Genomic DNA, 22,662 nt, shown 5'->3' on the forward strand with positions numbered 1-22,662 from the left:
TCTCTCTCTCTCTCTCTCTCTCTCTCTCTCTCTCTCTCTCTCTCTCTCGTTTTCTGATGTCTAATTCAATTCACTTCCGCGCTTATGAGTCGTTGAAACCACTTATTAGGTAAATTTGAATAGATTCTAATCAATTGATCAATTTTAGAATTAATAGAATTGTTCTTTGCTGGCTTCATTGTGTTTGCCAATCTAATCGCGTTATTATTCTGATTATAGTGCACATGGGATAACCGAGATGAAATTGAGATTTTGGAAATTAAATCTGGTAACTTTGGAATTAATTAAAGGATAGATCTAGAGATATTTAGAAACCGTAATTATAGGATGAGATTTTGTAACTTTAGAATCAATGAAGTGAAAAGTGAATTGAGATTTGAGATTTAGAGATCTAGGGATAAATGCATAGACTTAGGTAAAATTAAGGTAAAAGTAAAATCTTAAGAATAAAGTCTCATGTCACATCTTACGATGTGAATAAAAAATAAAATGAAAGATTTATCTTTATTTTGAAAAATGATTTATTTTTGTTTGATTTATTTTTAAAAATATTTATGATTAATATATTTTATAATATTTAATATTTTATATTAATATTTTTTTACTGAAATTATTTTACATTTTAATATCTCAAAAATGAGGTTATATTACCAAAAATTCTTCAGAGGCAACTTCACATCAATTAAATTCACAATTATTTATGTCAATATGTCTGGAAAAATCAAGATATTTGAGTCGACAAAAATCCTAGCATGTCTCAGAACTATGTTTGTTTTTGAATCATCGAGAAAAAGACGGACTTACTCGTCGTCTTATAATTCTTGGTCTCTCTTTTGATCATTAGTCGCGTCTAGATATTTTTTAAGCTCTTGAAAAGGCGTTCGTGTGTATGGGCAATCACTCTTAAGACTGGCGGGACTACCTTTAACGAGTATTACGTTAATTACGGCTGCTGGCATGGCGATCATTAAACTCTTCTATGCCAATGCAAGCCGATTTCATGTGGCTAACGAATTTTTTTTTTTTTCTTTCTCATCTCAGATGCTGATCACGCGGAGTCCTTTGTCTATTGTGGAAAATTTTCGAAAATGACCGAAATATAATCGGCTGTAGGATTCGTATTTTTCTAATTTACCGATGTTAACCGAAGATGACCGAAAAACGTTCGGCTCTGAAGTCGAGATTCTCTAATTTACCGACGTAAATCGAAAATGGCCGAAGAACGATCGGCTTCAACTTCGGATATTTTCGTCTGTCTCATTTATCTCGATTGGCCACATTCAAATGTTCGTATTTATTAATTTTATATATAATTAAATTGTATCTTGATATTCACTATTCACACGTTATTATAATTCTCAGATGCCTATATACAAGACACGAATTTTAAAAATTTGACTTAATAAATGTCTTCGAAAAGAAAAAGAAAAATGCAAATATCTTATCGCAACTTTTCTCAATTAACGATACACCAGACTGAATCTGATGGGTTTCCAGACGCGATCGTTACAAAAGCCCCAGTAAGTCTGTCTCCTCGACGAGGTGTCGACTTTCATTGGCGAGGGTGTTCCCTCGTCCAGCACGATTTCAACACCGTCTACTCAGGGCCTGACTGAAAGGGTACTCCTCGGTGTCTCCCTTCGAGCACCGAAAGTGCTCCTCGTTGATCACGAAATGCAACACCGTCGTTGCATCCACCGACGCGAAAAAAAAAAGGAGGGAGAGAGGAAGGAAAAGAGACTCCTGTAGAACCCTTAGAAATGTCAGGGCCGGAGATGCCTGCACCAGGCTGGCTCATTTCACGGCAACAAAGCAGCTACTCTTAGTCCTGTTATGTGTGAATTAATTTTAATTAATGCCATTCTCTTTATATCTCTTTCACGCCTGTTTAAATCAATCTTTTTAACCCTTGAATTATCACTATCTCGGATGATCTCAAAAAATAATCGTTGTATTATAAGAAAAACTTCAAGCTCTTTTTCAATATTTGATTAAATTTTTTCTTTTAATATCGTTGTAAATTTCATCATTGTGTCTTCAGAATTAATGAACAATATGTTTTGTAATTTAATGTTGTCAACAAATTCTTCGATCTATTTTTCTAATATAAAAGTTGATGATAATTATTGAGACTTTTTTTATATTTAAAAGTACAGTTACAAGGAAATGCTTTTAATGAATATTAAAAATTGCTACTCGTAGCAGAGAAATAAATATTTTTAAAGAAGAGAGAAAAGAAAAGAATATTTGAAGAATGGAAGTAAAATATGAAATCTTTGTTCTGTTTTTTGAAATACAGTTTCTCTATTATTCTTTTATTATTTCATTTTTAAATTATTTATTTAAAAATTTTTAAATTTCTAATTCAATTGATTTAATTCAATTTGTATAATTAAAAAAGTTTTTAAATTATTTAACAACGATCAATATATTCAATTTTCTATTCAATCAAAATATCTATCCAATATTTTAATTTATTTTCAATTATATCATAAGATTTAATTCTTTGAAGAATTAAATTAAAATTTTTCTTATATTTTTTAGTTCTAAAAGGATTTATTTATCAAAAGTAAGAATATATAAAAATTAATGAAATATTTAAATTCATCTAACAATTTATAATTCTAGATAAATAGAGTAAATATACATAAGATTACAAACATTTGAAAAGATTAAAGTAAAAGATCTGTGAAAAGAAGATTATCGTTGATGAATGCAAAAGAGAAATTAATCCACGATTAAATATTTCTTTGTAAATTTCGAGAAGGAACTACTTGGCCGATCTCCTGTAATCCATTTTAAACCGTGCCTTTTAAAGAGGCATTTCCAACGAAACGTCCTTTCGCGGCTTCTATTATCCCTCAGTCTTGTTATCTTCAGGCAAAGCGTGGACAAATACGTGTTGACCCTTTTCTTACCCGTGACTCTTGTCCTCTTTTCAGTTGCCCGTGTTTTCCTCTGCTTTTCGAGCCTCGACCTCGTTTGTCTGCTTCCTGTTCGTTTATTTTGTCGCCGCAAAAATCGATTTCTTTCGCGCATTTTGCGTATTTAACTTCGTCTTATCGAAAATTTCCCTTTCGTTTCTTATTTTCTCTTTTGTATATTATATTTCGCATATCTTATATTTATTGTATTTGTATAACAATAATATAAAAGTGAGAAATTTTAATCTTTTTTTTTTTTTATTCTATGTTGCAAGCTTAAAGAATTCTTTTCAATTATTACTTTACGATTCTATAATTCTCAATCGTCAATCACCAAAATTTTATTATTGTATTATTGTATTTATGTAAAATAATTTAAATTCTATTTTTTTAATCGTTTAGACATTTTGCATAAGCATCTTATAATCCATCTTTTTCATTCCTGTTATCATTTTCCATTTTTGTTTCGTCTCTTTATCTTCTGACAGTTTTCGATTACATCGTTTCCTTTGAAAGCCTAAGTAATCCCCTTAGCCACCAATCCTTAGTCTGTTCTGCACATTCGTCATTCCGTACACTCGTCGCACACTCGACGAAATTCAGTTGCATTTCCCATGGCGGAAATTACAGCGGAATGCCTGTTCGTTCGGTTGTTTGACGCGCGCTCACGCGTAAGAGTGAACTAAGCAGATCGATCTACGGTCCTTGGAAAATACCATTGAATCTACAGGATGACCCTTTCCAAAGGATAAGTGGTATCCTGGTCAGAGAATGAATAAGCGGTTGAAATGTGCTCAGACGTCTGCGCGAAATTGTTCATCTTATCTCGATATCGATAGAATTTCTATGGCAATTTTGTGGTTATTCTTATAAATTACAAGTACCATATATAATAGTATTGATAGTCGATTTAAGGTTTTAAAAATATTTTTATATATAGATATACAATAACGTGTAAATTTTTATTAAATTGATTTGTTAAATTTGATTCCGAAATAATATATATAATATATATAAATGCATGTAGTTCCTTGCTTATTGTATTTCACGAGTGAACCGATTGTGCCCGATCGTTGCCGAGCTAACCCGAAGATTAGATTATCGTTTAATTTACGATCTTGGTCGATTTCATCCGAACTTTACCGATTCGTCTCGAGCCTGTAACTTTAAGTTATTTTAGATTACATTATACTTCGTAATATTAAACTGAAAGTTTTCATTTCATAAAATTATCTATCGAAAAGAAGATTTCTCAAAATATCACATTTTGTGCATAAATGCAGTAAAACTGTATATCAATTTAAAAAGTGATATTTCAATTGGTTTCAAAATATTTTTATTTATTTTAACTTAGAATTTGATTGATGTGTATACGAATATATAAATCTGGATAGCTTTGTGTGTATCTGACACAAAAGCTATTTTATTTGATGAAGAATATTGACAAACAAAGAGTTAATAAATTGAATATTGCGTTTGCATTCATTTTCTATACTCCTATAAAATAATATTGGGAAAATATGTTTGGGAAGCAAGTAATGTATACGATTAGTATTCAGTCTTTGAATGAACACATGTAATCGTACCAATTTTTTCTATATTTGATTTGGTTTTCATATCTTGTGAACAGAAAACTGTTCTGTTATATTTTCCAATTTTTTTAGAAGTATTTTTTTTGTTATATTTTTCAATTTATTTGAACGATATGAATTATATTAAAAATGATAAATAAATTTAAATATTTATATTTCTAATTTATATTTGTAAATAAAAATAAATAGTTATAAAGAATATTTAAGAATATTTATGTAAATAATGTAAATTTTTGTAAGAAATATATATTTAAAAATATACATCTTAAAGTTTTACAAGTAATAAATAATAATTAGTTCATAATAATTCATAAAAATTTTAATGTGAAAACTTATATATATAAAATCAATCTTTCGACTTCATATAGATATATATAATTCTGTAAATAAATTATATTTCAAATAATAGTTTATATATTGAAAAAAAGATTATATATTTTGTAATATAATTCTTTATATTGTAATTCTCGTAATTTTATATAATATGAATTGCTTGAATCCTTTTTAGTCCTTTAAAAATTCCAAACATAATCTAAATATTCATAGTTAATATAATTTAAAAAATCTTTCATAATTTGATATATTTTTTTATTTTCACAATTAACTATAAAAATTATAACAAAGATTGAAAAGAAAGATGAAATAAAATTTTGAATAAATCCAGCAAAAGATTAAAATATTTAGTGAAAAGACATAAAAAGAAATAAAATATTTAAAAAATTTGAAAAATAGAAGAATATTTTAAATATAATATTTTAAAAGGCAATAACATAAAGAACCACGATGTAATCGTTAGAATTGGACATTGGAGGAGCATCTCGAAAATGGCGGTCACGTGGACTCACTCAACCTGGGTGTGATGCTTGCCTGTGTATCAGGCCCTAGCGGTCATCACAACCTTTTTGAGTGAGCGAACGCGACCGTTTTATCGACCATATCCATGAAAAGGAGGAGCTTAACAGGCAGAATTGAATGCCCAGGTTTTGAAATCATTCAAGAAAGTATTCAAACTAAAACGGAAGTATTGAGATTATCATCGATTGAAAAGTTTAGTTTTTTTTCTTGGAATTGTTTAGATAAAATTCGATTGGAACTTTTATGCTGTCTTTTTTCTTTTAAATAATTTTATGTTCGTGTTAATAGAAATAATTTTTTAAGTATTTTTTAACTTTTGTAAATATTTATGTAAGTGTTTTTTTTTAGAATATCAAATTATATTTGATATGATTATGAAATAAAAAATTTGCAATTATATTACAATATAACTAGGATAAATTCCAATATGCCATTAAGGTTAGTTTGACATCAAAGGAACAGAATATACGTGATATATCCATTCAAGAAGTGTAAAATTAATATTTCAACTATAATAATAAGTTTCCAAATACTAAATATGCAAAATTATTAAAAAATACGCAAAATTATTATTAAAAATTTGTAAAAAATGTTTTTGAAATCTATACATAAATTATTAAAATTTTCTATGATCTTGAAATGACTTTCAAGTTAGAAATAGTTCCGAGAATGATATATCATAAACAAAATCATATCAACAAAAATTATTGGAACTAGTCCAAAATTTTTTGAGAAACTTTTATAATTTCTAATTATATAACATATAAAATATAAAAATGAAAAAAAAAATAAATAAAATCTATAAACAATATTAAATAAAAAATATAGAAATTAGAAAAGAATAAGTCATTCTGTCCTTCCAATATTAAATAAGAAATTTTCAGCAATATCCATGTTTAATGATACAATACATTCGAATAAAAATGACGATCAAAGCATTAAATAGACAATAGAGAAAGGCACATTAATTCGAAAAATCAAGCAAAAGAGAAGCAATTCGGTTCTGTGTGTGGACTGTTTGATTCTTCTTGCTAGCCTAGAGGTTCTTTTTAAACGGGGTCGTGACCCAATTTATTTAACCGGTTGAAAGACAGAGGAGAGACATTTTAGCCTTGGATGCAGAGCAATTAAGTTCTTATTCTTCTCGGTGGTGTGCACTTGCCACCGATTGGGCATCGTTGAAACCAATTTCGCTGTATAAGAGGACGCTAAATCCATAAAGCTTCGTAATAGGCTTCAATGAGATCATATTGGCTTCGTTGTTCGCGTACCCGATCAGCATGGAGATATCTCTTTACGATGGGGACCATCTGCCTCCGGCTAATTAATCAGAGATTCATTACGATCGATTTATAAAATAAAAATCTCAGATTTATAATCAACTAATGTATTATATAATGTATCATCGCTATTAATTTATTTTAATTTCTTCTGTAAAAAATATCTTAAACTTAAAGAACATCTTAAAAGAGAGATGTAATTGTCCACTATAATCTAATTTAATTTAACATAATTTAACGAATTTTATTATTATTTATTATTAATTTACCAATTCTTAGAAATAAGAGTGAGAATCGAGCGTGCCGGATGAGATAAAGTGCCGAATGAAACTTGACATCCATCATTATTGATTGTTTATATATCGTACATATCGATAAGTTCTCAGAAATCAAGAAGCGTTCGATCTTTCATATTGTTAAACAGATATTATATAGTAAAAGTCAAATAAATAAATTAGAAATATCCGCAGTTGGATATTTATGAAATAATTGAAATATAACCTCAATTTTGACTAAAGTTAAAATAAATATATAATTTTCTTCGTTATATATCAGCTGCCGACATTTGAAACTTATAATTATCTTTGTTTTATTTAATGTGCTTTATGCTTTTTAATTATTCCTTTTTTTATTTTTAACCTTCAGACACTGAATCCACGTCATTTTGATTTAAATCTTGTTAAAACAATCGCTTGATACTCGAAAGTGTTGATTATTACGAAAATATTTAGAAGTCATATTTATCTTTAAAATCCAAATGTATCGTGCTATTTTAATTCGACCTTTTCTTTATCGTGTAACGTCGCGACGATTTATAAAGTCTGTAAAACTGTTTCATTGTATATCGTTGCACAATATAATTGACATTTATTTCGCTCGCTTGATCTTCCTTGACGCAAATCGTTCAGTCAATAATCAAACTCCCAGTTGACTTAAAAAGTTATATTAAGTATTTTGTGTATTAAACATTTATGAATTATTTTCTTAAAGCAAAATATTTTAAAATATCATTATTAAAAAATTAAAAAAAAATTAACATATTCAAAAACGAAACTTCAAATGAAAAAATTTTGTTCTTTTCTTTTTGATTTATTTTTATATTATGTATATCTATTATATTTATTTAATTATTGAAATAATATATTGAATAACTTATCTTATTAACACTTGCTATATACAGAAGGATACTCCACATTTTGATTGATGCTGCCATCTGGCGAAGAAATTTCTAAACGTTGCATTTTGAATTGTTTCTTTATTTATTCTGTTATTTTGATAGTTTATAATATTTAAAAGTTATTATATAAAATATTTTAAAGTTAATCATCGATGTATGTAACATAAATATTATACACATAATATTAATTAATATTATTATCACTGATTATTTTCAAGTATGCTTATTATTATTCAATTAAATTTTACAAAAAATATCACAACTTTCAAATAGATATTAATATTATAATTAAAATAACATGAAATTATAAGATATTTTCATTTTCCATTGTTTGCATTCATGAGATGCAATCATAAATGTCGATATGTGATCTAATATTAATATGTAGATTAAAACGATCTTGTGATCAACACGTGATAGATAACAGACTTCCATCGAACTGTTCATTACTGTCGATTTAAAAAATCAACATAGGACGTTCAGAATTCATAACCCTCATTGTACAATGAGCCGAGAGAGATTGACTAGGGAAAAAAAAAAATTAGAAATCACGTGTTCTAGTAAATTGGCAATTCCATCGAGCCGATTGGCGCCTAAACGTCGGCTGGGAGAAGAGTTCGAGGCCGATCGATCCAGTCAATTGACGACACACTATTTTATGACGGGTGATGACTTACGATGCTGATCGAACTTCGCTTCAATGAATAATCGATATTATACGTAAGCAAAATAATATTATAAGCAAAAATTTTACAACAAAAATTACAAAAATTATTAAAATAATAAATTCGTTCATATGCAGTGTGATTTTATAATCATGAATTTTATAATCATTTATATATATAAAATGAGGTTAAGAAAGAAGTGTTCAATATAACAATTCTTAAAGAAAATAATTATGAATATGAAATCTTCATGTTTTTTTTTCTTTTCTTTTCTTCTTTTTATAGATTTATTAAGAAGTTTCATATTTTCAGATCTTTTCCAATTTTTTAAAAATGAAAATATTTTCCAAAATCTTTTCTAGTTAGCATTTTTATCTGAAGTGACATACTATAGTGAAAAATATTTTTTGATTCATAAATTAGAATGTATTGTTTAAAATATTATTATTGAAGTATACATGTGTAATTCTTGCATTCGAATTGAAAATGAAAGTTTAGGATTAAAATAATTACTTTTAAAATTAAATCATGCGGATAGATTATCGAAGACTGATCGAATACGTAATTAGCCATATTTTCGCTTAGTTTAAGCACTAGAAAACTGGAGTACACTGATTCAAAGTTGTGAACGTGTTCCAAACTGATTGAACGCTCTAAACCTCTTTGTGATGTCCATTGCTGCCAAACGTGCCTCTTCCATTGCCAAACATCCTTGTCAATATTTGAAGGTCTTCCAGATAGGAGCTCAAATTTTTTATTTACAATTCCACTAACATACAATATTAAGTTCCAACATGGCGAATATTATGAAACATAATACTAATAGCATTATTTCTTTTGAGCCTTGTTATACAACTTGGTCCACAGAAACTTATTAATATTTAATCTTTTAATAATAAAATAAATTTAAGTTATTAAGAATAAAATTTAATAAGAAGAAAACAATTTTAAAATTTTGTCTACAATAATCTTTAAAAACAATAGGATGAATAGGTAAATCCAAAAATTTTTATCAATAAATGAATTATGATTTTAATGATACAAAGAATAAAATCTATTATCATAATTGTAATAAAATTTTTACAATTTATTTATTTTTAAAATAATATTTATAAAATATATCTCTTTTAATTCCCTAAAATTATTCTTTCTCTTTTTTAAAGATTGTGAAACTTTCCTATATCAACAGATAAAATATAAAGATAGATAAAATTTCATAATATCTCTAGACTATTATCTACACTATTTTTGATATATAAGACAGGTATATACACATAGACACATTTGTTCTTCTGGTAAAGCAGCCCTGGTTCCTTTTACAAACTGTTTGATGACACGTCTTCCAACGAGTAAATTCTGTCTTCAATTATGTAGTTGTATATCGACTTGACCCAGCTATTCGATTGCCTAGTCTGTGCCCTGATACGTTATCAAACTAGCTCTACCTAGCCAGAATTAGATTCCACGTGCACCTCTATATTGACGTGATTACAGGAGAAATTGGATGCAGTAGAGGGATAATGACTGCGTGGTTAAATGCTGTGCAGCAAATTTATGATCTTACTCTTGCTGGTATTTAATGATGGTAATTTAAATTAATCATGGATAACCTCATAGTGATTGATGTTTTCTGTGTTATAATGACGAGAGTTTTACGCTTCGTAAATTTCTCCTAGACATAATATTTTTTCTGATTTCTGACCTTTTCCTTCTTTTCTTCAGAAATGTCACAGAAATTTTTCACCCAATGTAATTGATTAAAAATTCTCTCTAAATTATTAATTTAGAGAGAATAATTAAATATTAAAATATTTAATTTTTATGAAAATATATATAAATAGCATAAGAATTTCTTTTTTCATTTTTGTTTTTATAAACTTCTTCTTTTATCTAGATTTTATTAATATGATGAAATTTAATAAGATAGATAGGAAATAATAATTAATATTTAATTTTCTTTTAATAGTGATGAGAAATTTTGTCTAATTGATAAATATATAAATAAATTCAGTGATATTTTTTTCAAATTCTATTGGCTATTTTATTTCATTTTTTTTTTTATTTTACTTTATCGTGCAACGAGAAATCAATTAGAAGAAAATAATTAATTTTTTCTACATTGTTAATTTTGTCACAGAAATTTTTAATTTAAACTCATTTTTTTTTTTTAATAACAATTTTTCTTTCAAATTCTTTTCACGTGATATATAATAAAAATAAAAGAAATCGAAATAATTTTTCCAAAGATTATATCTATTTTAAGTATTTCATTACGTTAACGTAACTTTATAACATTATTTCATTGCTCGGTTCATAATGATTTAAGAGAGAAATTTCGTAGAAAGATAATTTTCCTAGGGAATAAATGCAGCTGCAACATTTTCATTCCTTTATAGATGCACGACACGAAAAACACGAAATGTAGCCATAGCCACGATGAATATTTCGAAATTTCACCGCGAATAATATTATAAATTCCGTGAATTTCAAGATACGATGTAACATGGTTGGTTTAAACGGTTTTTGGGACAAGGCATAAAATTGTACCTAACTTGTCGACATTTTGTCATACTGTTACTTGTGTTGCTTTTATTATCTTGAACACATTTGCAGTTATAGATTGCATAAAATAAATATAATATTATTATTTAATATTAATTTGATTAATTTTCTTCACGTATGATGAATGGAATCATGTAAATTTGTTTTTAAATTCTGAATATATAAAAATTATTTATTTAGCAATTTTTTTTTATATTTCTTTTTCGAAAATTTATAAAATTGTAAAATGAAAATGGAAAAAGGAAAATCGAAAGCGAAAGAAATATTAAAATAAATTCTTGACATTTCATTTCACGTGAAATCATTATGATATTAAAAAGCAGAATTCAGTGAATGTAAATTGATTAAAAAAAAAATTCTGCATTAAAACAACGTTGATACTTCATGGTATTTGAGAAAGAATGACTTTAAAAAATCGTGTTCCACGTTAAAATATCGTTGGAATTATTGAACTACAAAAATTTTTGTTTCGCAAATCTCTTCCATTATTTTTTCCATTATTTTTTTCCTTTTTTTCATCTTAATATTTTTAATTTCTTATAAATTGTAGATTATTTTCTATTAAAAGAATCAAATAAAGAGAATTTTTATTTATAAAAATAATTGAAATTGATTGATGAATTTTTCATTTTTTCTGCACAATTTTCGATATTCCATTCATATCTATGTAATTTACAAAATGATAAATATTTTTTCTAAATGAGGTTAGGATAAATGATTTTTTTCTTAAAATGTATGATAGACGAATTCGACAAATAATCATGATTTTATTCCAATAAAATAGTTATCATTGCCTTTTAGAACACTTCAGGAAATTCGAACGGCGTCGTGATTTCCCCTTTCACAGTTTATGCCTCAAGGCTTTCGTCTCATGAATTAGAATTCATCGATTACCTCACGACGCGTGAATCGTTGCATATTCAACGTATTTCGATTAGGGATGCGTGAAATCGTCTTGTGATTTGAACTTCGGGATGATTCGGAAAAATTCGGATAGGATCGGTTAAAATCGGTTAAGATCGGTTAAGATCGGTTAAGATCGCAAAAGCATATTTGCTTATGTATGAATTAAGATATCCCGTTCCTCTAATCTAGAAAATTTCGATACATTCTTGAAATTTCAACAATATAATATCGAGATCATATTTGAATTATTAATACGATGTTTATTAAAATATTTCGTCAATATAGGAACATAAATTAATTCAAAGCTAAATATAGGAAATTTATGTCATATTTCGTGACATATTAATTATCTTGTACAATATTTACTTGTTGCATATTCAATAATATCTATATGATTTACTTAATCCTATCAATTTGCCCTGTTAATAATCAAATAATTAATTATGTGTTTACTGTCATGTATCATTTTTGTATAGGAATTAAACTATTTGAAAATATACTTTGCAATTTTATATTATTATTATTTTTAGAATTCTTATGAATTCTTTGATTCTATGAAATATGTTAGTGACTTCAAACTTTTAATTGACAATATTACATATATTATTAAAATATATATCTTAATGTTTTTCATTTTTGATTTAATTATTATATTGATATTATTTTCCGCATATTTAAGCATATATGTAGTTCGATTTGTTACGAATATATATATTAAAGAAAATTTTAAAATTCTTTTACCACTGTATATCTAGAATCAAAGTGCAAAATTTACAACCAGGATTCTCCAAGAATTTTAACAGGATAATACAAAAGGATAAAACTCTAAGAATCCACGTCTCTTATATATAAATAATTCCAGGAAAAACTAGATTGAATTTTCGAACAAAGAAAAATAGAGGCGTATCAGACAGGAAAGATGGAAAAGATATTGGAGGGCATCAGTTCTGCACGCGGTGCAGAGAAGGAAGCCCTGGCATCTTTCCGCGTCTTCCTGTTTCTGCTACAGCTCTTCCATCTATCTCACTGCGTCTCCTGTTCCACGTTCTTTATTCAAGAGTCTCGATGGCGTTCTTCCTTTGATATCTTTTGTTTGGATGCCCTTGCCCTTGCCTAGGCGCGCAACCCTCCGGCAACGTCTCTACGAGAGAACTCTCTCGAGAAGTGCCTACACAACCCTCTTGACACAACCAAGGGTGGATACTGTATATTCACTGGACGATGCAGTTCCGTGCGTGCATACAGATGGAACGTCTTGCATTTCCACAAGTGCATTGAAGGGTACAGGCCTGTGGCAACGAGAGAGGAACGAGAAGCTTTCGTGGAGAAACCAAAATGCAGACGAGGAGAGGAGCTTAGGACATACATACACACATGTACGCATGCATACACACATAGAAGGGGGAGGGGGAGGAGGAGGAGGAGAGATGTTATATTATGTTATTGTAAAGCCATGATACAGCAGCTTTCTGATAAACAAGAAACTTGAAAGCTATTGTCGAACTTTTAGCATTCATTTGTGCTATGTAGGAATGGTAGATTTGTTTATTTAATTCTTGAAGTGAGGAAGATTTATTAAATGACATTGATTGTTAACAAATGATGTTTTCTAGTGATCTAGTAAAGGAATATCAATCTTCTAAAGATTTAATGGAAGTTGATCATTTGTTCAAATTGATTTCATATTCAAAAATTGTAAGTTTTCTTTAATGTTCTAACTTTTTAAACATTTTGAAAAAATTCAGATTTTTATTATATAATCTAAATAAGTTTAAAAAAATATGAAAATAAATAAAAATTTATTGAGTTAAACAATGATATGGATACAAAAATATTGTTAAAGTTTAATTATTGTTAAAATTATTAGAATCATGTTTTATCTTTCTAATTTATTTCGCAAACATTCCTTTAAAGTCCAAATTCACATTGTCTATGAATTGGTCATTGAAAATTGAATGTATTATATATATCTTATAATATTCACTAAGGAAAAGCATTTCATGTGGATTCTCAGTTCTCTCAGAATTTCAATATATAAGTTAGGAATGTATTATAAGCCATTATCCATGTATTAAATATGGAAGAAATTTTTCATAGTTACCAAATTTATTAGTCATTATCATCATCCTTTTTTTTCTAAATGTGACAGCGAAATAAGAATACTAATAATAAGTAGTAATAATAGAACCAAATTAGAACCAATAATAAAGAAGTAAAGTAATCAAGAAGATGAAATAAAATAAAAGAAAGTAGATAATAAGCACAGGATATGTTGATTGATAATTAATTGATAGATAATTCTCAAATATTAATGCATCTCTGATTTACAATTAGTAAAAAATAACATAATCATGTCACTTAAATAAATATATTTAGACAATGAAAATTAAGAATGAAAATAAGTTCAAATTTTCTGGCAGTAAAATAGTGTAAAAATGGTAAGATTATTCATTGCAAGTGATTCAAATAGTATAGGAGAATCAAATATTTGAGATTGAAGTGGATGTAAATATATTCTAGAAGTTTTTGTTGCTGAAGTTGGTAAAAGAAGTTTGAGAAAAGAAAAAATATAAAAGTATTGGAATATATTACATGGAAGATTTAATTTTTGGGAAGAGTTTTGCAAAAAATGTTAAATTTTATTATTTCTATTCATGATAATTAATAACAATCAAAGTATTAAATTATATTAAATTATATTATATTATTATAATAAAAATAACTATAAATATAAATATATATACAATTAGTTCTCTATTTCAATAAAAATCAACAATAATTGTCAAATTAATTCAATTTGTCAAAAGTCTCTCATATATTTTTAATAATTACAAAAATAAAGAACTCAAAAAGTTCTTTATTAATAATAATTCTATGTCAACTTCATAAATAATCTTTTTGATCATAAATTTCTATCAAAAAAAACAACAATATGTAAATATGTATATATAAAAACATATTTTAAAATTATTTTGTAGTAGCAATATATATTACAGCAGGTATATTATAATATATATATTTAAAATATATATATATTTAAGCAATGTATATAAAAGAAATTGATAATAATCAAATAGAAATCAAGAAATCCTAAAGAGCAAATTATTCTAAAAACGAACTTTCCGACGATATCGTCGCTGGATTTTCTTTGACGAAAAGAATTGTATTTTCGATTGCTTGCTCAAGAGCTTATAAGCTTTTACATGCATTTATATAAATAATAAGCCACACAGAAATCAAATGACAACAGGATGCTATGCTCTCTTTTATCTGTTGACATTTTCATTATCTTAACCATGAACAAATATTCTTTATCTGAAACATTATTTGTAACAAAGAAAAATTATTTTACTTTCATTGCATTCTTTTAAAGATATGAAAAAAGAATGTATTCGAAATATATATATACGCAATTTTTATTGAAAATTAGAATTTAAAATAAATTTTTTAAATTTGAATTAGGTTAGATATTAAAAAATAAGTTAGATATTAAAAATTAGGTTAGAATTTCGTTACCTTAAAAAATTCTTTGTAAGTCGTTATTATCATCTTTACAGTGTTAATATTAAAAAAAAAAAACATAATAAATAATAATTGCTTACCTTTTCCTCCCATTTTTCGAACGTATTTCATTATTATCGAATATCGAACGAATGATATTCACGGTCCGATGTTCATGGCTTTGAGTCCGCCACCATTTTCAAGCCCCTTTCACACTCGTGCTTTCTGATAGCAGTAACTAAAGCCGTCGCTAACTTTTAATATCTCCCCTCTAATGGTCCTTTCACCGGCGCTTAATCCAATTTTGCATTTTTACACGGCACTCGAGTCTCACCTACGCGCTCTCGAATAGTTAATTGCACTAATTGAACGAGATTCCATCGGACCTAGTGTACGTAATGTTCGGAGCTGGGAGTCGCGTTTTTAACCTCACTAGTATGCAGCTTTCATCGTGCAAAACCGATTAAAAGTATACCTTTTATAAGGACATTGCAAAAAATGGGTTAGCTTGACTGTAATGGCCATCTAAATTAATTGCTAATACTTTTCGCGCCATTTTAATGAAAATTCCAAAGTTTTATCTTTTATTATAAATTTTCAATAGTAATGTTAAAAAAATTGTAAAAAAATTCGGAACTTGCATATTTTATAATAAATTATTGACGATTACTATAATTTTTTCATTGGTAATTCATTAATATTTTCGCTTACCGAATAAATAATTGTAGATTTTCTAAAAGTTCATTTCTTTACATAAAAACATAACCTGTAAAAATTTTTCATTAATAATCAAATTCAAAATATTAATGCAACTTAAAGAATATCGGATTTTTTAAAAATCTACAATACAAGCTTAGAAAAATCTATTCATTATTCAGAGGTTATGTTCAAAATATTAATCTAATTGAGAAAGTATTTGGCCAAGAAATTTACACATGATTATTTTCAACAATCAGTGTATTACAATCAAACAAGTTTCCTTTAATCGTTAATTTTGCACATATTTGTTTTCTTCGATGAAACTCCGGTTGAACGAATTAGCTATGTGCTCGGCGTCGTTAAATTAATTATTCGCCCGTGAAATTTAATAGTCGAAGTTTTCGAACGTGCGTTGTTCCGTTGAGAAAATTGATTTTCGTAATCCTTTCATACTTTCCGCATTCATTTAATCCAATCTCATCGAAACCGAGAAATAAGAAGCGTTGCACGATATCGTCCGACTGTTTTTTAAGCTTTAATGTAAATGTAAAAAAAAAAAAAAGGAAAATAAAGATTATTTTTTAGTGCAACATAAGCTCTCGATTAAAAACTCAATTTTGTTATCACATCGTGCTTAGTTTCCTCGAATTGTTGTCACGTTTAAAATTAAACAAAAAAAAAAGAAAGTAATTTATCAAACACTTTTTTTGTTTTATTTATATGAAAATAGAGATATACTATAAATGAATGATGAAAATGGGGATAATTGGTTTTATCAAATTATTGTCGAAACTAAAAAATAAAAATATCGAAAATATCGAAAAAGATTTAAAAATCATTCAGTTTCGTAGGAGAAAAGATCAGCAATTTATCCGTTTAGACAACATGTTTGTTTTCTCGACTTTTCTATTGAGCTTTCCTTTCCTTTCGAGTAAACTTGTTTATTTCCTCGCTTTCAAGCATGTGCCGGCATTTGGTGCCTTCGTAACTTTCAAACGCGCGATTCCCAACTTCCGTCTTCGAAACTTGCGACATTTTTCTTCCAAAAAAGCATACAATGTTCTTGTAAAAATATTAGATATTAGTCTGAAGTTAAACATCATATAATTTTCTTAATTTGAAAATATCGTATTTATAAAAAAATAAAATTATTATTATTATATTAAAATTATTTTAGTTAAAATTTATTTAAAATGATTTTTATTAACATAAATCAAAAGCTTTTTTGTTTATTATTTATTTTTTAAAATGTTGCTTCTATTTGGAAAGCTAAAATAAATTTTTTTTATCATTGAAAATTATTCAGATACTTTTTTTATATATTTATTTATTTTTATTTTACTTGTTTAAAAAAAAATTATTTAATTTAATAATCATTTAATTTAAAATAATTGGAACGAGAGATAAAAAACAGCAAGAAGCTTATAGAATTAATTTATGAATAGCATTTCTCGTAAATGAGAGAGTCCAATACAAATTACTTTAAAGACAATGAAATCGTTGATGATTTTCAGAAGTTTGAAAGTTTTAAACGACGATAAGAGAAAGTGTCACGTTCAATTCGTTAAGCAATTAAAATGAAATTTTTTATTTAAAGAAATTTTTTATTTTGAGAATTGATATACAAAATGTTCGTTTTTGCAATTTTTTTATCGATTTGCAATTGTGCAATAAAAAAATCAAATTATTAATCAAAAATATATCTAACAGCTAATTTTAAATTATTACAAAAATAAATAAAATTTATAATTTTAATTAATATTATAGAAACTCGTTGATTCATTATAATTTTTTTAAATACACAAAAAAGAATTGAATGATTTCTTTGCTTTAAATCAGAATCGAATCATCGACTTCCAAGAGAAAAATTAATTTGCAATTTTACGACATTCGATTGGAACTTCTGTATATAACGACCTGTCACTCGTTTGGTTCATCAATTTTCACATCGATCACTTTATCTACTTGTCAATCCATTCCATTTATCTACCCGATTGTCTGTCCATCACTCTCGATCAATTTATCATTTGTTTCGTCAAACGGTAAATCGAGGAAGATTTGAATCTCTATTATTCCGTCTAGTTTATAATTGATAAAAGTTTCATTTTATTAATTTATTGATATTTGAAAATATTTATATTTTCGAAAACATTCGTAATTTGCTAATAATTTATTAAAATATTATATTTATATTGTTTTATTTAGTCATTAGTCATTTTTGATCATAATATTCGATAATTAGATCATTTTATTCAATATTATATTTTATTTAATATTATAAATAAATTTATACATATAAATCACATTTTTTAATATTCACTTTTATAATCATATATAATCGTACGATATATCAATATATTATAATACAACAACAAGAATAATTTATTATTCTGATTAAATTCGAAATATATATTTAAATTAATAATGTTATTATATATATACATATTATTATATTATATATATACATATTATATTACATATATATAAATTAATATATGTTATATATATAAAAAAATATATTTTCTTAATAACATACATATTATATGTTTTATTAAATAATTTTATAATATTCTATTTTTTTCTCTATTTTGTCAATTCTTTTTAAATTAAAAAACTTTCTTTTATTAAATTTAAATTGATATAATATATAATTTTTTTTAAAATTTTAAATCATTGATTTTTAAAACATAAATTTATTCATATCTATTCATTTTTTATAGGTTAGCTTTCAATATTCGACATTACGATATTTATTATATATACATATCTTATGTTATATATTTTTTTATTGTTACATTTTCTCAATAATCTTTTTTAAATCGAGTATAAATATTCTGAAAGATTATTTAAAAAAGTTTCATATTTTAAAAAAAAACAAAGTCGAAACAAAGTGAAATATTTAACGAGATTTATCGAGCAAAAGAATTTTATTAGTTCCTGCATAAGAATCTTTAACTTGAAACTTCCTGACACAGTTTTGTTTTAATTTCAATCAATTTTCATATATTCTATCATAAACTTTATTCTAATTTCATTCAAATTAATATATCAGAATTGAATATTAAAAATTGAGAATCATTAGCATAAAACATATATCGAAAAAAAATAAAACAAAAATACACAAATTGCAATATCAAAATCAAAAAATTTCATTCACATATCGAGAAACTTTTTCATAGAAACATTGAAAATTCTACACAAAACATCCTAAAATCGGCCATGAAACACTTGACGATACCTATAATGACATCTATAGCGAAAATAATGATATTAATCATATATATATTATATAACATATATAAAATTCAACATATAATATTGAAAGTTTTTCATTGACATCTCAAAAATTAAATATTCTAATCTAAAATTTTATATTTGGAGATCATGACATCTTTAAATTTTCAAAATCCATTCGATTATTTTATTTAATTTTTTTATTTATTTCTATATTCTATATTCAATTTTTTTTTTATTTATTTCTAATGTTTTTCTTACTTTTAACTTATTTAAAATTTCCACCATTAATAGAGATCGATTATAAAGTAATCAAAAAAAGAAAAAAGGAAAGAAAATTGAGAAAAATGTTAAGGCAATCACGAACGGAGATCATTAGTTGTCATGGTAGCCAGTATTCGTCTTCTGGCCCGTTAAACTCGTTGAAATGCGACGACATCGATTCAATTTTCATCGCGGTCATTTCAACCTGAACGAGTCAGATTCCGTAAACCAGATTCGCTGTTCACGATCGAAATCGGTTGTTCTATGGCGGCCAGTTTCCACGTAGCGCTCTTCAATTGGGTTTTCCCGGAAAACCTGTTGGGAAATTCCACCGTAGGAGGAACGGATTTATGGGCGATGCGTGCTACTGAATTTCCTCTTCCCTTGGATCCGATCAAACAAAAAGGGATGAGAACCGTCAGCCAACCCACGATAACTGGGAATTAGCAGAGTCTTGGAAATGAAACTGACATGAAAAACGGAATTGCTTCGTTTCAAGAGCTTTCTCCTACGTTTCTATTTTTTGTTATTTAAATATTTTTTCTTTTTTTTTTACTTGTTTTTTGCTTTTTATGCTATTGTTATTTATTGTAACTTTATATTTATTGTATTATTGTATTATTATAACTATTGTTATTGTATTTTGATTATTAGAAGAGATTTAGTAGTAAGAATGGTAAAATACTTTTATTTTTTAAGTATAATATTTTTTATTTTCTCGATTGATGTGATGGATGTTTATTACTAAGTATGGCAAAGATTAAAGTAAGTCAAATTTTCTTTTTTTTTTTTTCCTATTATAGTGGAAGATATATAAAAAATCATAAATATTTTTTATACAAAAGGAATATAGAAAATTAGAAAAAAAAATATGTATATAATAATTATCTAACTTACATCTTATTATAGATTAAATTAGGTTAGGTTATTCATAAACGTAATAAAGTTTAATTATGTTTTATTCTTTTCTAATTATCATTTAATCTATACTATATACTAGATTTTTCATATACTAGAAATAAAAATATACTAGATTTTTTAATTATAATTTTCAAAAGAATTCATTGAAAAAATTCATTCAACAGTATAGTTACAAATATCCACTTTTGGATTATTTTGTTAAATTATTTTACATATACGTACGATTTTTATTGCTGTTTTAATTAATGAAATAATTCTATAGAAAGTTTAAGAAAATTCATTTTTATGAAAAAAGTCATTAGCGTTTCATGAATTCACAAAGTTATGAATGTTGGCAGTAATTCTATAAACTTAACGAGTCATTGTTATATACACTACAAATTGCATTACAAGTACAGAAATATAGAAATAATAACTATTCATTTTATATCTATTTAATAAGCAATGCTATCGCAACAATCAATTTTTCATGAAACGTATAATATTTTCAAAACAATAAAATATGTATGATTCATCAATTTTATGAAATAATTGTATTAAAATTCATTATTATAATAAATTATTATTAATGAGTTTAATTTTTTATTTGATTTTTAAAAATATTAAATACAAATACAATAATAAAATAAATACAAAATTTATATTTCATCAATTATATATTTTGAAATATAAATATCATTAAATAATTATTCTATGTTACACAATTAATTCCTTTAGATTCTCTATTAATGAAATTTATGCTAATTATTGTTATCGTTGTTATATATATACATATTGTGTTTCATTTACTAATAAATATATTTTGAGTTCGTTAAATGAACAGATTTGGAATAATGTTGACGTTTCTCTTTGTGATTATATATACAATAATAATAAATGATATTTAGAAGTGTATCATATGTTAAATAACAATAATAAATAAATTTAATTCTTTATAAATTGAATTTCAATGCTTAAACTATTTCATTATTAAACTATTATAAATTACAAGAAAAATAAAACATTAATAATTGTAAAATTTCTTTTTTATAAATTTAATTTAAATTTAAATTATATAAAATAATATTTTTATAACGAAAATATTAATTTTTCAAAAATTTTAGTTTTAATCTTTCTTAATTGCTTCCTTAATTCTCCGATTGAGTTTAATACTTAATATATTATGATACAGAAAAATAATAATACAAAATTATAATTAGTGTCAAAAACTAATATATATTATACTAGTCTATTCGTAAAATGATCTAGTGCAATATAGAAAAATATAATGTTAATATATATTTTTTTAATTCTTGCCCATGTATGTGGAATAATATAGAAAATATTGTCTGTAACGTTTTTGCATAATAGATTCTGGAGGAATTCACCGACATGAACCAATGTGCTAATTAATTCTACATGCTATCCCATTCGCGATCCGTGACCAGCATACGCTTAGCTTACTCATTATGAGACCAATGTAAATGTAAAGAAATTGATAAAAATCATATTCTTTTTTTAATCATTGGGGACATTATGATGAAAATAATAAAAATAATTTAATATCAAGATATTAATTTTTATAAGTTAAGAACTAATTACAAAATTTTACTAAAATTTTTTCGTAATTTTTAGATAGAATGTTTACACGAATATATATATATTTATAATATAGAATATATCTATTCTTTTTCTTTGCATACACACACACACACACACACACACAATATATATAAATCCACATAAACATCTGTCATAAAATCACGAATCAAAAAAGATAAATTCAATTAGATCAACTACAATTTTTCGCGAATGAGGTTAAGGAGTTCTCATGTGTCGTATAGACTGCATAATATAATAGATCATCCATATGTGTGATAAACAGTCTTTGTCAATATCAGGTGCTTTGTCGAACACAGGATTCCCGATATTCTGTAGTTGCTCGATGTCACGGACCGATTCACTCGATCCTCCAGAATTCTGCGAGTGTCGAGGCTCGTCGTTGACACCGAAGGTATAGAGCGTCGAATGCCACTCGGCTACGGGACGGCTCTCTATAATCTGTCGATCACACAGACTTCGGGGCCAAAACTTCGAGAGCTT

General features: G+C 26.0%; 1 protein-coding gene across 4 annotated transcripts in view; it reads left to right on the plus strand.

Moving 5' to 3' along the window:
• LOC122711838 (matrix metalloproteinase-2) overlaps nucleotides 1-22,662 on the plus strand; it is a 122,999-nt gene that overhangs the window by 71,130 nt on the left and 29,207 nt on the right. Inside the window, exon 3 of one of the 4 annotated variants that reach the window (XM_043930988.1) lies at nucleotides 8,390-8,548. The exons of the other annotated variants lie outside the window; for them this stretch is intronic. Within the exon in view, the coding sequence (XP_043786923.1) occupies nucleotides 8,529-8,548 (20 nt within the window). The 5' untranslated portion in view covers nucleotides 8,390-8,528. The remainder of the gene's footprint in view (nucleotides 1-8,389; nucleotides 8,549-22,662) is intronic. 4 annotated transcript variants of the gene reach the window in all.

This window comes from Apis laboriosa, unplaced genomic scaffold (genome assembly GCF_014066325.1).
Source record: "Apis laboriosa isolate Shangri-la unplaced genomic scaffold, ASM1406632v1 scaffold112_cov148, whole genome shotgun sequence".
NCBI lineage: Eukaryota > Metazoa > Arthropoda > Insecta > Hymenoptera > Apidae > Apis > Apis laboriosa.